The 17314-nt window shown below is 36.6% G+C and overlaps 3 protein-coding genes across 3 annotated transcripts in view; 2 read left to right on the top strand and 1 right to left on the bottom strand.

Moving 5' to 3' along the window:
* The window catches only part of LOC117106244 (sphingomyelinase C 1-like), an 8878-nt gene extending 5349 nt beyond the window's left edge, over nucleotides 1–3529 (top strand). The window contains exon 3 of the mRNA XM_033247599.1: nucleotides 1337–3529. Coding sequence (XP_033103490.1) covers nucleotides 1337–2466 — 1130 coding nt within the window. The 3' untranslated portion in view covers nucleotides 2467–3529. The remainder of the gene's footprint in view (nucleotides 1–1336) is intronic.
* Nucleotides 2556–10258, bottom strand: LOC117106243 (transcription termination factor 3, mitochondrial-like). The gene is made up of 6 exons (XM_033247598.1): nucleotides 10141–10258; nucleotides 7518–8295; nucleotides 6735–6827; nucleotides 5192–5312; nucleotides 4357–4481; nucleotides 2556–3843 (listed from the first exon to the last, which is right to left on the bottom strand). Exons 2-6 carry the CDS (start codon nucleotides 8283–8285, stop codon nucleotides 3691–3693), a joined length of 1260 nt encoding a protein of 419 aa, XP_033103489.1. The 5' UTR covers nucleotides 8286–8295; nucleotides 10141–10258; the 3' UTR covers nucleotides 2556–3690.
* On the top strand, nucleotides 10221–15603 carry LOC117106245 (NF-kappa-B inhibitor-like protein 1). The gene is made up of 5 exons (XM_033247600.1): nucleotides 10221–10361; nucleotides 12926–13361; nucleotides 13810–13946; nucleotides 14134–14260; nucleotides 14997–15603. Exons 2-5 carry the CDS (start codon nucleotides 13070–13072, stop codon nucleotides 15530–15532), a joined length of 1092 nt encoding a protein of 363 aa, XP_033103491.1. The 5' UTR covers nucleotides 10221–10361; nucleotides 12926–13069; the 3' UTR covers nucleotides 15533–15603.
* Nucleotides 15604–17314: the final 1711 nt, after the last annotated feature.

The following is a 17314-nucleotide window of genomic DNA, read 5'->3' as shown; positions in this document are numbered from 1 at the left end:
GCGATTTTTTATTACTTATTTGATAGGCATCGAGTTACTATAATATGACTTCATGTAGGCTATGCTTTCTAATGTTGACACCAGCTTCCAAAACCAAAACATTTTGAATAAAGCAAGAAACAAAGAGTATGCAATGTAACCATCTAATTTATTTTCAAATCCTCATTCTTGAAAGTGAAATTTTATATTTTGGAAATTTTGTATGAAATCTGTCAACCACGTTGTTATGGTCGAGGTTGCTTCACCTATCACGATGTATTCCAACCATCATGGGGCTATTTAAATGAGCATTTGTCATAACAGAACGCAAATTATTTTTAATTAGTCTCATTGAATTATTATTATTATTATTATTATTATTATTATTATTATTATTATTATTATTGTTATTATGGTTGTTGTTGTGATGAAAAGTTAACACAAACGATATGGTGGCTAAACAAATATTACATGTAAATTTTTTTTATTTGTTTGTTCCCCGACAAAATTGATCGTCTTCCCCGACGGGGGGGCTATGCTTCCCCGACGGGGGGGGGGGCGCTATAGCCCCCCAGCCCCCCACCCCTGGTAGTGGATAAACATTCTCTTTCCCATCCTTCTCCTCCTTCTTCCCTCCTTCTTTTTTGGCATTTACGATCATACAAAAATCTCCAGACATTATATATTTTTCGCCAAAAAGTCGCCCCCCCCCGGTCCCCCCGCTTCCGCCGGCCATGATAGACAGCTAGGTGTTCACTCTTAAATATTTTCACTGAGAATGCACTCTCAGAACTTCTCAAGTGTGCCTAAGGTCTAGGCTTATTACAGAAGAGTTTATCATGCTTTGAACTAAAATATGAAGATACTTTTTTCTTGCTAATTAGGCCGAACAGTCTTGAAAAATACCATTTTTAGTAGAGCTCATGCCAGTAGCTGTTACGCCACTGGTCAGACTCTAAAATGTCTTTACTCAGTAAAACTGTTTTGTAAGTTCAAGCCTTGCAACATTTAAACATAATCATAAGGATTCCTACTGGAAAAATACCTTCTTTATTCAAAAATTTAAAGTACTGTGTAAATAAATGATAATTTAGAACAGTCGTATCTAGCACGGTACCCGATAGAAGCTACGCTTAATGAGCTTCGGTATTTGCGTGTTAGCAATTTGAATGTAAATGGATAAAGATTGGTTTATATGTTATAAGTTTTCCTGTATGATGTAAACAGTAGGCCTAATTATTGATTTGTGTCAGAAAATAATAATAATAACAATAATAATAATAATAAATAATAATAATAATAAATGCCAGGATGTAATCAATATATATCTTTAATTATAAAACTTGATAATTCACAGGTGATGGGCCAGACTGCCAAGTGAATACTGAAGACTGTCAACAATTTGGATTCAAGTATTTATGTAGTGATGCTGCTGGCGGCAGCAACAGTGAAGACGTTTGTGAGTCTGGCTACAAAGTTCTTTGCGCTCCACCATCCACCAAAGGTTTAGCATCCCCAACTCCATCAAACCATTTTAAAACAGTATCGTTGAACGCACTGGAACTTGACTTTGAGTACAGCATTCTGTTTGTGAACTTCCACCAATACATAGGACAAAGGGAACGCACATGCAGAATTCCTGATATCCTTGCCCAACTTCAACCTGATGTAGATGCAATTGTTTTTCAGGAGATATTTGTTGGTGGTTGTTTTCCTGACACACTAGATATCCGAGAATTGTTAAGCTATTATGGGTTTAAGTATAATACTCCAACAGTAGGAATAAACGATAATTCTTTTCTTAATTTTGAAAACGGTGGCGTTTTTATTGCTTCTCGCTGGCCCATTGAAGAGTATAAAGAGATGATATTTGATGCAGCAGACTTCACAACTGCCGACAACTATGCATCAAAAGGTGTGATGTATGCTAGGATATCAAAATTGGTTGAAGAAAAATCATGTATGTACAATTTATTTGGAACACATATGCAATCGCAAGAGGGGCAAAGTAGAGAAAATGTTCGCGAGGCACAAGCGATAGAGATTCTTCGATTTGTTGAAGAACTTGGAATCCCAAGCTCAGAAGCAGTGATAATAGCAGGTGACTTTAATGCCAATCTTAATGGTTCCCCGGACCATGCCAGGGCAGTGATTTCTAACATGGGCACTGTTGCACCCACAATCACAGGCTCTCTTACAACAACATTTGATATTACAGAAAATAACCTTATTAGTATTGGTGCGGAAGCACATCAATGGTTAGATTATGTTGTGTATAGTGGTTTGTATCTGCAACCTCTACAGGCATCTCTGGAGGCATTTAAAGTTCATGTTGCTGAACCATTTCTGATATGCACTGATGCCGGTACTGGGGAGTATGTTCACCCTCTCAGTGCTGACTGTCATGAAGCATTATCAACTAAGTTCTTATCTGATCATTACGGAGTTGCTGGGACATTTATATTTCCAACAGATAAAATGTCTTAATTAAAAGTCTACGGCCAATTAGATAAAAAGATTAGGAATTATTTGAATGTTTTTTTGTTTTCTAAACAAAATCTTATTAACACTGTTAATTCCATATGATACTTTTATTGAAGCCAAATTTATTCTTTACATTTTAAATTTATCTAGGTACATTGCAGGATATATGATTAAAAAATAAGTAGTCAGTTAAAACATTAAAATAACTTTAAATGATGCATATATATGCTTACATTTTGTAATTTATTAATAACAATATTCCATACAATTTGTCATATATAACTTAGGGCCCGTTCGAGCAAAAAACGCCAACCGTATTCCGTTTATTTCACCGGGTAATCGCGCTGAGCACTCAGCGGGGGGTCAATCGTTCGAGCAAGTTTTAGCTCACGGTAAATACGTGTAACGAAACTACTCCGGAAGTAAATTTCAACTTATCCCATGGTCAACCCATTCTTTGTTTACTTGCTACTGCTGCTATAACCAAGGAGGTATACCTCCTTGCGGCCCACGTACACACAGTGCAGCACGGTGGAACGATAATGTAGCTCAATAACTTATAATGGCTGCTTTAAAATCTGTATGTAGGCTAGTTTATTCAAGTTTATTTCTCCAAATAATGGTAAATCTAAAAATCAATTGCGTAGCTATGCTAATAAATTTAGATTTTGTCGTGCATGTGTAAGGAGGCAAAGGAGAGCTGCAACCACGTCTGGGCCGTATCTTATCGCGCTGGGCTGTGGGCAAAACATTTGGAAAAACAATTAAGCCTCCATGGTCATTCCATACACGGCATTCTACCCAGCAAATTTGGTGGTCAAAATTGTCGTGGATAATCCAGATGGTAAGGTAATTAGACTAGTGTCCGAGCGGTTTTAGAAAGTGTGTACCGGTGAATTAACTGGCAAATCGCACGGATATTTTTTCACTCGAACGGGCCCTTACTGTACTATCAGCAAAAACAAATAAAACCTTAATTTTCAACTAAAATACTGGTGTTATGCAAAATACACACATAGCTTATTAAGCCAGTACATTCAGAAGTAACATATTGTACTGCACTCATGAAACAATGTATCAGTGCTTGCTTATGTATAATATACTTTTATAAATATTTGTATTATTATCTATTATTATTTCTAATTCAAGAAATAAAATGTTGACAGTTATAAAAACAAATGAAAAACAAAGAAAAGAATGACATCGTGATCATAATGGTTCCATGCTTTACATTGTTTTTAAGAAATTATTAAAATCTTCTACAGAAGTCTTCGCAATTTGTTGGCAGAAGATTTTATCTGGTCCTTCTACAAGTTTCTTTAAGGAGATGTAGTGTGGTTTGCTGGGATCATATTGGGCAAGACCAATCTTCCTCAAATACTACAAAAAATAGAAATGAAATGGAAAAAAAACTGAAAATTTGTGGCAATGATGTCAATACGAACAATATTTTCTAACTAGCAAACATTTAAAAATGCATTAAAATAAATAATTAAAAATGATAAAAGTTTGAAACCAATAAAATATTTTTAGTCAAGGTGTAATCCAGTCAGAGTTGAGAATGCTTGTGATGTGGTATAACAACCCACCAACTCACCCTCCCCAACACTTGTTTACTCCCTGTTGGCAAATGTTTGGAGCCATCACTGCCGGGAAGTACAACATTCAAATTCACAATTTTGTAAGTGTTCTCAATGGGATAAAATCTCAATAATGGACGTCACTACTATCAACATTTGGATGCAGATTGATAACAAATGAAATGATCCTGGACAGTGCATCCAAGTTCTAAAGCATACATTTTGTATGCTTTACAACTCTGCTTTTTGTTCCACATATTAATGTATGGATTTCATGCTCTCTAGTATTTTAAAAATAACTCCTTGTACAAACCATATCTCTCTCCTTAATAATGAACAATCGAGTCCTTAAGACTTCGGGAAAATGAACCAACATGCTGTGAGGTATGCCCATGTCATTATGTATGTAATCAAAGGAATTCATCAAATTATTCTTTCCTGAAATAAAAAAAATGTAAAAAATTAAATTTTTTTTTGTCAAATTCTAACTAAATATTTAAAAATTATTCTGTGACATTATTAATAAATAGAAGCTATTCACTCCAACAGTTGAAATAATTCAATTTGCTTATTATTCATGTTTACATCAGACATTCCACAATGTCTGTTGCATTTTCTGCAGTTTTTATACAATATAAATAATAATCTTGATATATTATCTGAGGGAACTATATAAATGATATGTTTTGATATTAATGGATTTTCTTAATACAGTACTTTTATTACAGTATATGGAATTTTTATTTTGTTTATTAATATTTTTAAAATGTTACATTCTTAAGGGTATATAAGATAAATAATTTTATACTGAAATACATTTAGCACCTAAAGGATGAACTGTATCGCCTTGCATACAATCTCAACAGAGATATAAATACATAAATTGTTTAGAATAAATTTTCTGCATATAAATAAAAAATAGAATATATCAGAAAATGCTTATTTCTTGTTTTTATAACTTTAAACCAATTCAAAATATTGATATGCCCCAATTTCCCATCAGCCATACTTTACAAAAAGCAATGAGTGCATATTTGTTTTCAAAGTTGTGAATCAGAAAATTATATTACTGCAAACGTTAGATATTTTCAATCACTAACATAATGTCTCACTTCAATACAGTACTTCAAAATTATTTTGTTCATTACCATTAAGAAGCAACTTGGGCTGCTTTATTATCATTTCTTTCATTGCTGGCTTTGAAAAGCCAAGTTGATTATGTATCACATACATATTCTCTTGTATTCTAGAAATCTTGCGAGTCACCAACTGTTAGGAGAAAATAAACAATCCCAAAAATATTTGTACCCACTATAATTACGATATATTATAACAAAATCATAACATAAATATATTGATTATAAATTTTATAACAGAACTTAGCAAGAGACAGAGTGACACGGCAGAATTATTAATATGCCAAGGCTTTTTTTAACTGGACAAATAGCTAAGACATTGATCATAAAAAAATTCACCATACATCTAAAGATGGTATTAATGTATTGATAATAGTAGTGGACGTAGTGTTGTATAGACACCGGTTGCCATGTAACGTCTGAGATTAGTGCTGACAATTTATATTACAGCATTAATTTGCAGACAGTGGATATAATAATATTATATACAGTACCCCATATACATAGATTCTAGGCATCTGATTGGTTAAGAAGCGGGCAATAGAAAGTACCATTCCCCTAAAAAAGTACTATTCCCTGAAAATTAGTACTTTTCTGCCCTGTCCCGTGGTACAAACTCTAGGCCCCCACCATTGCGCTGATGGTGGAGGGGACTGTGACCTCTACGATGAAAGAGATTGGCCCTTGACCACACCATGGATCAGGGAGTAGACAATAAACAATAATTATGGAGGCTGCTCCTGGATGAAGGACTAGGCTAGCCTAGGCCTATACTTCTTGACAAAGCCGATAGCAAAAGCACCAAAAGATAAATTAAATATTGCAGGACAATCGGTGCTGTTGAAATTGAGGAAATGAGCAAAGAAGAGGTATACACACTCTTTGATCGCCTAGGCCCTAAGCTAGGAAACAAGTACTTTTTTAGACCTTGTAGAATCTATGTAGTAGGTATATAAAACAAATACTGACTGCTCCAGATTTGGAGAACGGTGAAATCTATTGCCCCTTGGTGATGTGGAGACCGTAGCCTATGATCTCCACATCACCTCGGGGCAATGGATTTCTCCATTCCCCTCATGAGCAGTCAATATTTATATACTATATTTAAGGGGTATAGCATGCACTAACTATTATTGTCATTAATTAATGCTTTGGTCTGATATTCAGACTATAAATTGAGTGGTCAAGTATGTACATATTTTGTGTTATATACCTCATATATAGATTCTAGTCAACTGATTGGTTAAGAAGCGGGAAATAAACAGTACTATTCCCCTGAAAAATACTACTTATTTGACCTGTCACATGGTGCAAACTCTAAGCCCACCATATTGCTGACGGTAGAGGGGACTGTCACAGATCAGCAAGTAGATGGGTTGAAATTAAGTAAATGAGCAAAGAAGAGCTAGACACACTCTTTGATCGTCTATGGTGATGCGGAGACTGTAGCCTATCTAAGATAGGCTACGATCTCCACATCACCTCGGGGCAATAAATTTCACCATTCCTCTCATGAGCAGTCAATATTTGTATACTACACTACTTTGCAAAATACCTGTGGACATCGTGTTATTACAGTTCGTACTTCATCTCCAGCCAGCCAGAACTCCTTCTGGAAATAACCTAGCTTCCTGTCTACACTTTCTGTCTAGAAGAGTAGAATAATTATGCAATATTTAGAAGGCAAAATAAAAGGAATCCACAAAGCTGTTAAGAATGATAGTTGGATCTCAGTTGTGATACAAAAAAGGATCTGTGAGTGCAAAAATGTTGCCCAACCAGATTCAAACCTGGAACCTTCTGCTATTTTTGCAGACTTCACACCCTTTTGCAGATACAGTAGATCAACTCTAGTTTTTGACACACTCTGAATAACATTAACAGAGATCAATAAAATACAGCTCAACATCTCCAGCATTTTAAAGGACAAGACAGAATCTCAAATAAGACACTTGGTATAATAAAGAAATAAACTCTAAACTGTCTTGCAGTAATGATTTGCTTTATAATTAAACATGGTAAAACTTATAACAAATTGATTCTATTTAATAATCCAGATGTTATATATATTATATTTCCTTCAACTACTACACTTGCCACTTAAAGGTTGGAATGATGCCTTATAAACCAAGTCTCTTATTGGGGCCTGGGGCTGGGAGTGAAGTTGGCTTTTTAATTTCTTGCTGTCACAAGAATTTAACCCAAGACGTTGGGATTAGAAGGCAATCATCTTAACCACTAAGCTATTTAACTCCACTCCTCAGTATAGTGATAAAATAATGTATAAACCAAATAAACATATGAAGCTTTTGAAATAAGTCTACTTATAATAACTTACTGAAAAACACAAAAAGTAGGGGGCTCTGTTGACAATCATAGCTATAGCCTCATCAGTGAATTTCTTGGATTTAAGATACATCACTCGCGTCTCAAGAGATTTTAAGTCTTCGCCTAAAATATGTGGATTTTTTGTGAGGAAAGTTCCTAAATGATCACTGGTTACACCAAGATGATGAAGCAATGCTATCTTATCTTTAACATCAACATCAAAGTCCATCTTCAGAATCATTTCTGCTGCACCCTGTCTTTTCTGCACTTTGTGGAGGTCAACTCCAAGTTCTAACAATTTTTGTAAGGTTGGCGACTGCTGTATGAATGACTGCAATGTTAATGATTGTGAAGGGAGAGCTGGTTTGGTATATGACTCTAGAATTCTAGGTGTTCCAGACTCAGCAAGAATATCAACATTCGTATCATCCTCAAATGGTTGAATACCCATCTTGTCTGTGGCTACTAATAATTGTGTGGTATCTGAATCACTATGCTCTTCTATTAAAACAGTTCCCTCTATCTTGGATTCTAAAACATTGCTTTCATCCCCTCTGTTGCTGTTTGGCTCAATTAAGTTCGACCTATCAAGCGGTATTGTTTTATCGTTTACATCACAAGATGAAGAAATAGAACATGCTCTGCTTGGAAGCACAAAGTGTATATGCATTAAATTTCTCCGCTGGTAGTTCCAGAGTTTTGATGAAGGCTTCATGTGACTTGAAGTGACCACTCTGATCAGACATCGGCAAAACACTGAAATTGCTGCACCAGACATCTTGATTCACCTGTTGTAAAATTAAAATAAATCAATTATGCACAGTGTATTTGGAAACCGTAAAAGTAAACATGCTAGCTTATAATTTAGAGTAATTTGCTGATTTTGCTATGAACCTTCTTTAGAAAAAGAGGCCTTGTGACAATACCTCAGTAAACAAATGTTTAGATGCAATTTCATTTAAGAGGATCAGAACATAGAAGACATTAAATTGAAGTTTCAACAAATTTTGTAATTTAATATGGTCATCAAGCCTGTGGTTAGACGTTGGGCTTTCAATCAGAAGGTCAGGAGTTCAAGACCGATATCCATCACACTATGTCTTGAGCAGTTCTTCCATAATTGGATACTTGTGCTATATACTGTAAACCTATGACATAATAATAATAATGACAAAAACAAAAGGAACCAAAAACTTTTAGAGTTCCAAACTTGCTCAATGTTAAATCCTGTTGTGGTGCATTTAACTACAGTACTATAATGTAGTTTAACTTTGTGATTACAGCTCCCCCTTTAATTAAAGACCACTAAAATTAAATATACCGCCTCCAATTAAAGAACAATTTTCTGTACAGTAGCTGACATGAGTTTAAACGATGTAAGAAACCATCTTTTGTCTTGTCATCCTCCTACCCATTGAGAGACCTATCTTACTGTATATTCAAACCAGATGAAACTTATTCCAACATAAAATATTAGATTAGCTTTAAAATTATTCTCATATGAAACCACCACCACCCTGGCTCCCCCACCCCCCCTTTTTGGTCCTCTCCTATACTCAAATTAGTATAACAATTTGTCCACCTTTGCACACAATGGCCTATCTGGAATGTGTAACATTATGCATACACTGCTCGCACTGGGAATTCTACATTTTCAGTCTGAAATTACCGGAGAACATTGTCGAAAGTGTTTGTTTTTTTAATATCCAATCAGGTACGTTGTTTTACCTCAGAAACATGTCAGGCATGGTATTGTTGCAAGTGCGACATATTTTTAAAAATTGATCACGTCTAGGGCAATCATGCACTATCCAGCTTGCGCATACCTTGTTGTTACGACTATGATATGAAAACACCATCAACTAGTTGATTTTTCTGTGCCAAACACCATCAGCTCAAAACAATTTTTGAATACCATTCTATGGCAACACAATGTACAGTATCTTCATCATAGATACACTGTTTTGCACCATATCTTGCAGTTACGTTACCACGGAAAATCACTAGATTTTAAGCATTATGCTTAAAGATAGGCTATCTCCAAAATGACTCATTGTTGAGACCTGATATTTTCACAGGTATAATTCAGAATGTTAAAATACTCCCGAATGATCTCAAAATCAACAAAAAAGTCAGTTGCGTTCTTTTACCTCGGACAGCTGTGAGTGCACAGTTCAGAGAGAAGAGGCCTAGGCCTAGTTAGGTTTTGCTGTGATGTTATTGTTGTGCGCAGTTTGTTCCGTTTGCTCATTTTGAGTTCCTGATGACAGATGTTGATTCAAAGTCGTTTCAAACCAGGGCAGTACTGTAGTTACGCTTCTGTGCACCTATTTTACTAGCAATTTCCCGCGCAAATCTGAGCTGGTTTTTTTCTAGGCTACCCATATACAGTATGGATCTACTGTGTAACTGTAGCTAGGGCTAGGCCTAGTAGGTAGGCTGTCTGTAAGTATACACCACAGGGCTAGGCTAAGCTTATTAGGCCTAAATTAAAATTGGTTAGGCCTATGCAGAAAGTGTATGCCTAGATATTACTCTTACACTACCAATTATCAATAGTACTGGTACGTAAAAAAAAAGCGCCCGTATAAAAAAAGACTCTAAAGTACAACATTAGAAATGTTTTTACTTGCCAAACAAAACATGTCAAAACAACAAACACGTGTGCAGCGACGACGGGGTTTGCTTCAGATAAATACCGCCCTCATGAACGCAGAACATTTCCTTCTTGCATGTTTCTTCATGTTTACCAAAAAAATACGGCAAAACAAAGGTGTAACAGAGACTGTCCGCTACTGTGGCCCCATGACCATTACCATGGCAATAGTTTGCGAATGATATCCTTAATATTAATGTACGTCTAGGCTATTATTATTTATATTATTATCTTGTTCTCTATAGACTATGCCTAGGCCTAGGCCCTATGTGAGGCTAGGCCTAGGCTAGAACTAGAGGCCTAGTTGGACGGCTCTTGGTTGGACCTGGCCAGGCTAGGCGTAGGCCTAGAGTATATAGGCCTAGCCTAGGCCTAGTAGTAGTAGGCAAGGCCCTACTACTACTAGGGGCCTAGGCCTACTAGGGACCTGGCCTAGTAGTAGGCCTAGCTAGGGGCCTACTTAATTAAGGCTAGGCTAGGCCACTAGCTTGTCCTTACTACTACTAGTATTTAAAAAGGCCACTCAGCGTCGTACAACGCAGCCCGACGCGATTTATCATCGGGGACAGTCTTAAGCTAGTGATGTAAAAAAATTTAAGCCATCATGAGAAATAAATATGTTTAATATTCTACGACACAACTTCCCCCGACGCAAACCATCATGTTTGCGTTTAACTCACACAGACCTGACGCGACAACAAATCGTGTCGGGTTGTGTCGTACGACACTGTCTGAGTTCGCCTTTACTAGCACAAGGCTAGGCCCCTAGGCCAGGCCTACCCTATGGTATGGCCCTGTACTAGTCTATGGGCCTAGCGTGGGGAGGTGGGATGGCCTAGGATGTGTAGTAAGGCCTGCGTGGTGAGTGTATCCTCCGTGCAAACAAAAATTTGGCTTAGAAATTCGTCCGCGCATTTCGAAAGATAATGGCTGATTTCGACACAGGTTTTGGCGAAACTTAGCCTTTGACCAATGTTAATATAAACCAATGAATGTAATTATGCAGCAATAAAGATTTCTGTGCACATGAGGAGATAGGGAGACCGTGGCATCAGCGGGAACTAGCTGCAGACCTAGCCAGGCCTCGGCCGTAAACACTTTTGAATATTGAATTGTGACAAAACATTTATAAAAACAATTAAGGTTTATTTATTGTAACCTCCGGCTCCAAGGCTATCCCATACACAGTATTTTGCCCAGCAATTTGGTGGTCAAAATTTTCCTGGATAATCTAGTTTGTAATTTAAGGTAACTAGGTGAGTTTCCGACTGGTTTTAGAAAAGTAAATACTGGTAAATCGCACCAATATTTTTTTGCTCGAACGGGCCCCTAGAAATACGTCTGCACATTTTGGAAAATAAGGGCTGATTTTCATGCAGATTTTTTGCCGAAAATTTGACTTAATCTTATATATATTTTATATATGTATTATTATGCAGTAATTATGATTCTGCGCACTTTTATGATTCAACCGTGACCCCAGGTCCTAGCGACCATGATGGCGTACCTTTAATCATTATTAGCACCAAACCTAGAATAATCATAACAACTTTCAAAGTAACAAGATCTGCTTACAGGAGATATGTTAATGTCTGGTTTCTGACTCGCACAAAATTTGTGGTGCTTCGTTTAAAAAATTGAAGTTAGCCAATGTTCGCATACCCACCTTGAAAGAAGATGGTAAACTGGAGTCCCAACAACAGGGCTAAAGCTGAAATTTTAAACAAGCAACTTAGGTCCTTGTTCACTAAAGAAAACCTGAACTTCCTACAGTAGTATGCCTGAGCTTGATACTTCCACCATCCCTTCAATTGAAGGCATCACTAAACTGTTGCATGATCTGAACCCGAGTAAAGCATCTGGACCAGATAATATCCCCGCTATTATGTACAGTATCATTTTGATAAGTTCTTAATATTGACTGATAAACAGGATGGTTTTAAGTAAGTAAACTCTCATTGTAAAAGTCCATTAATCTTCACCATCCTTGACCTCACTAAATGTCTTGATAAAAAATCCGAAATTGATATGGCCATCATCGATTTTTCCAAAGCTGTTGACAGTGTCCCACAAAATCGATTCTTATTTAAACTTAACCGCCTTGGCATTAAAAACCAAACACTCAGGTGGATATCCAGTTTTCTCACTGGATAACACTGGAGTCCCCGGAAATCTGGGTTGCCTCCCACACTCCCGCAAGCAAGCCGGAATCTCACGGAAACTAGCCCATCTTCGACAAATTTATTATATCTGTGTGTTTTTACTACTTTTTTAACCTCTTTTTTTTATCAGTGGTCTCACAGAAGTCAGTGTTGATGTGTATTACCATATGCAGTAAAATGAAATTACAGTAGAGGTTAAAGGTCGGACCTCCCGGAAGTGACCTCTGCCTCAGATGATTAGTTTAATTATCCAAAACCTACTAAAATCTATAACAAAGTTTGGGAGAATATTAAATCAGAGGATGTTCTTTCACTCATGGATCCATGAAACAACACAATACAACACAGGCTGCACATGACACAAGACTTGTCGTTTAGTAGTTTGTGTGTACTGTATACCGCCCAATGCTCACTCTTTGGTTAAAAATGACTTCAGCATTCAGTCTGCCACGCTGAAATCGGTCCCGGCCTAAGAAGGTCCGGCAGACTTATTTTGGGGCCTGGACCAATTTCAGCATGACAGGCCTACTGATAGGTTCTTAAATAGGAATTTTTACAGTTGAATTGTTTTGAATTTAATATCTGTTTTTTATTCCATAGATTGATATGCTTGATAAGATCCAATCATTCAAGTAATGATGATGCCTGGTAGGAATGATTAAAATTGGAACTTTTTTTAGCATCTGGTGTCCAACAATCCCAATCATTTCTGAGCACACCATATCATTCCAAGAAAGCTGATATATGAACAGAAATACTGTAATGAAAGATGCAGATAAACTTATTCAGTATGTGAAGAAAGGTGCATTGCACAAAGTAAAGCGACATCTTCGAAGATGGAAAAAGGAAGGGAAGATTGTCCAGGATGTGAAAACTGGCAACGGACGCACTTTACTACACCTTGCTTGTTACCATGGTGAAGATGCTATCGCCAGGGTGTTGTTGCGGACTGGATGTGCAGCCAATACTGTTGATAAAGATGGAAACACTCCTCTACATCTGGCATTAAATCGTGTCCTAGAGGGTAATATTCATTGTAAGTCTTTTAAACAATTTTAAACTGGTTATTATAGTGTGTCGTGTTGTCAAGATACAAAAATGTACTGAATTCATTTCATTCATTCATATATTTATTTGACCAAAAACTGAATACATAATCAAACAAGAATTGATTGGTAATATGAGTCTGCAATAGCAGAAGTAGTGGCAGTCTGGCCCCTGTTGTCTGACGCCACAACAAGGTCGTCAGACCAAAAAAAATATTAAATTACCTATCCATATAACATTATTTGATTGCCATACTGTAAGCCATACAAACACACTACCAGTAAACCTTACGAGGGATTTTATTCCAGGACCCTGACCAAGGCTAGACGGCCTCTTTGTTCTCTGTGTCAGCAAATTTCTGGAGCCGCCACTGAGTAGAAGTCTCTATAACCAGACATTCATTTAAAGTTAATTTATATTTCTCTTAACTTTTCTAGTGATGTTTGATTTAGTTGAACCATTACTTCAAACTGCCACCTCAGATGATATCATACAAGGTCAGCGTAATGATGTAGGAGTTACACCAGCATTGTTACTTAAACAGGCACGAAATTATGTAGCTGAGCGCACAAAGGTAATTTACTTGACAGCCACAATTTTAAAACCTAATGTAAACCATACATATTTTTCAAATATAATTATTATCTGGTTTTTAGTTGATATGATATTGATGATTCTTCTTAATAATACATTGAGCACTTGACCTATTTTCCTATTGTGGACAAATATAGCTGATTTTGAATCTTACTGATTTATTACAGCCTTCAAGCTCGCATCATGCATCATGGCATGACGAAGAGAAAGATGAAGACAAGGACTGGAATGAAAAGCTAGCCTCGGAGTGGGCCTATGAGAATGAGGAAGTGCATGGGCACAGTTATTGGACTAGTAGGTTGTTTACTAATATTGTTTTTTTAATTTTTTTAAAACTTTATTTATTGAGGCACACAACACATGCACCAAGGATGGTCAATAGCAATATTCATGACTGTCCTACTTGTAGGTGACAATCCCTTTCACAAGACAAACATATATATGATGCTTTACACAAACTAAATCTCAATATGAGGTTTAGAGAGTGTTGTTGTGTTTTGTTCGTGAGAAAAATTCCTGCTACATTGACAGGAATTGAACCCAGGACCCTGGGATTGGAAGGCAAGCATCTTAACCACCAATCTATTCAACTCCACTCTAACTACTCATAGATTATGGACATAGCTACATTGCCACTGAAAGGGGAGGTGTAAGAGTGGGGTAATTATGAATTATCCTAGTTTTCTCCTTGTGTTTATTAATCAGGCTCCTAAATTTGTTGCAATTCTGCCATATTTAATTTAGTAATTTTTAAAATGAATTTAATATTTTAAATTATATTAAATGGTTCTCTCTGTTTGTTTGCAAACCACTTCATAAAAAGTTTGTTTTCACCAAGAGAAAAGGTATAAAAAATAGCATTTGAATGATTTCTTGGAGTGTATTTCATCTGTGTAATGCTAAATATGTAAGACAAAAAAACACTACCAATATAGCCTTAGATTAGACACCTGAACTGACATGCCTACATTTTGAGTCAATATTAAATGATTTCTTTTTTCTCTCTCTCTCTCTCTTTCCCTTCTCTAAGGCTTTAATGGCAATGATGAAAAGCACTGTACAGAAACCTATGATGATTGGTCAGAAAGAATCTCTACAGAATACCATGCAAAACTACGAAGTTCTAACACATCTCATCATAAAAAAGCTAAGAAAACAAAGGATAAATCAAAAGCAAATGAAAAATTATTAAGTGACCTTCAAAAAGAACATGAAAAATACCAACAAAGACAAACTGACAAAAGACTTAAAAGAAAGAAAGAGGAATACCTAACAATAGCAGATCGTTTCTTCAGCAATAGTAATGACTCTGACATTCTAGGGTATGGTGATATTCCTTGGCCTGGTCACATGAGTAATGTGGATGGGATGTTGAAGGTGCTGCTCCATGGGGTTGAAACTGAGTCGCTTAAGAAGTTTGTGTTATCACAACTGCGATTTTGGCATCCTGATAAATTCCAGCAAAAACTGGGACAGAGATTGCATGCGGAGGATAGCGAACAAATTCTCAAACAAGTTAATGAACTTAGTCAAGGCCTTAACAAATTGATTGAGGACAAAGAATAATTAGGAATTACCATATTTATTAGTTGAAATTATGCCATAGTGTATTAATAAATGTGATTATTTATTAATAATGAGTTGTGGTATATCCTCTTTACCTCTAGTTGTTGAGCAAGTATTCTCATTATAAAGGTAAGGTTATGCAATATAATGGAAAATGATGACGATATGAAAATATATTTACTTTATGTTGTTTTTAGAGATTCTAATTTTGCAAATTTATTGGTTATTTGCATTTAAAAAACAAACAAATGTGGCCGAAATATGGAGTTATTTATAGATACATGGTAGGAATATTGAGTGTTTGAGAGAAGAAAGTCATTCTTCACACACATGGCACATGACTGTTATGCTCACTATAAATGCTCAACCTGCCACACTACTGCGATGCTCACTATTACTGCTCAACCTGCCACGCTACTGTGATGCTCACTATTACTGCTCAGCCTGCCACACTACTGTGATGCTCACTATTACTGCTCAACTCTCCACAATTCGTGTGATGCTCACTACACTGCTCAACCTGCCATGCTAGTGTGATGCTCACTATTACTGCTCAGCCTGCCACACTACTGTGATGCTCACTATTACTGCTCAACTCTCCACAATTCGTGTGATGCTCACTACACTGCTCAACCTGCCATGCTCACTGTGATGCTCACTATTACTGCTCAGCCTGCCACACTACTGTGATGCTCACTATATTGCTCAACCTGTCACACTACCTTGATGCTCACCATTATTGCTCAACATGCCACAATTCTGTGACACTATTACTACTGAACCTGCCACACTGCTGAGATGCTCACTATTACTACTCAACTTGCCACAGTATTGTAATGCTCACTATTACTTCTCAACTTGCCACACTACTGCGATGCTCATGATTACTGCTCAACCTGCCACACTCTGCAATGCTTGTGATTACTCTTAGCCTGCCATACTACTGTGATCTTCACTACCCCCGACAGGGATTAGTACTCCTGACAGTGGAGCCATAGTAAAAGTTGTATGTTGTCATGGCGAGTTAGATTATCTTGACAAGTCGACATACTAAAAATGTTTTGTTGTCATGACGAGATAGGTTATCTTGACAAGTCGCCATGTCGACATGATATGTATATTATGTTGACTTGACAACATAATTATCTTGACAAGTTGTCAAGTCGAATGGCACTTAATCACATAAGGATCACATAATTAAAAGAAATTTTTATTATTCTTTAATCCAAAATTGTCCTGACCGGAGGCTATGTTTCCTTGATGGGATGGCTGTAGCACCCTTAGCAAACAACATAGAAACATTTTTCAAACCACTGGACCACTCGTGGGGAAATTCCTGGCGCCGCCCCTGCTTTTGAATTACTGCTTAACCTGCCATACTACTGTAGGTCAATTCCGCGCGACAGACGGGATATTTGAGAACTTTTTAAACATTAAAACAAGTCTTCTAGTATGTTAAAGAGGCTAGAACCAATTTTAGATATACAGTACTACTGAATATCAACTAACCACCAACTTAAAATACCCATTTCTGAGATTGGTTAGTATTCAATTAATTTTAAACGATGTGTGTGACAGGCCGGACACCATGTTTGACAAAGTTTTTCAAATGCTTATTTATCTTGGTAACAACTGGATCTTTAATACTTTTACATTGTGATTATAGGTATGTGATTATATATAGTAAAAAAAATTATTCAGCAGCCCTCACCCTTCCCCCTTCCGCCTTTTTATATTTGTGTTGGGGTAAATAGAGTGTGACAAACGGGACATACTTTCGTG

Source organism: Anneissia japonica, unplaced genomic scaffold (genome assembly GCF_011630105.1).
Source record: "Anneissia japonica isolate Jap-2015-1 unplaced genomic scaffold, ASM1163010v1 scaffold1356_len1145284_cov175, whole genome shotgun sequence".
NCBI lineage: Eukaryota > Metazoa > Echinodermata > Crinoidea > Comatulida > Comatulidae > Anneissia > Anneissia japonica.
This window is presented reverse-complemented; position numbering and strand designations above follow the sequence as displayed.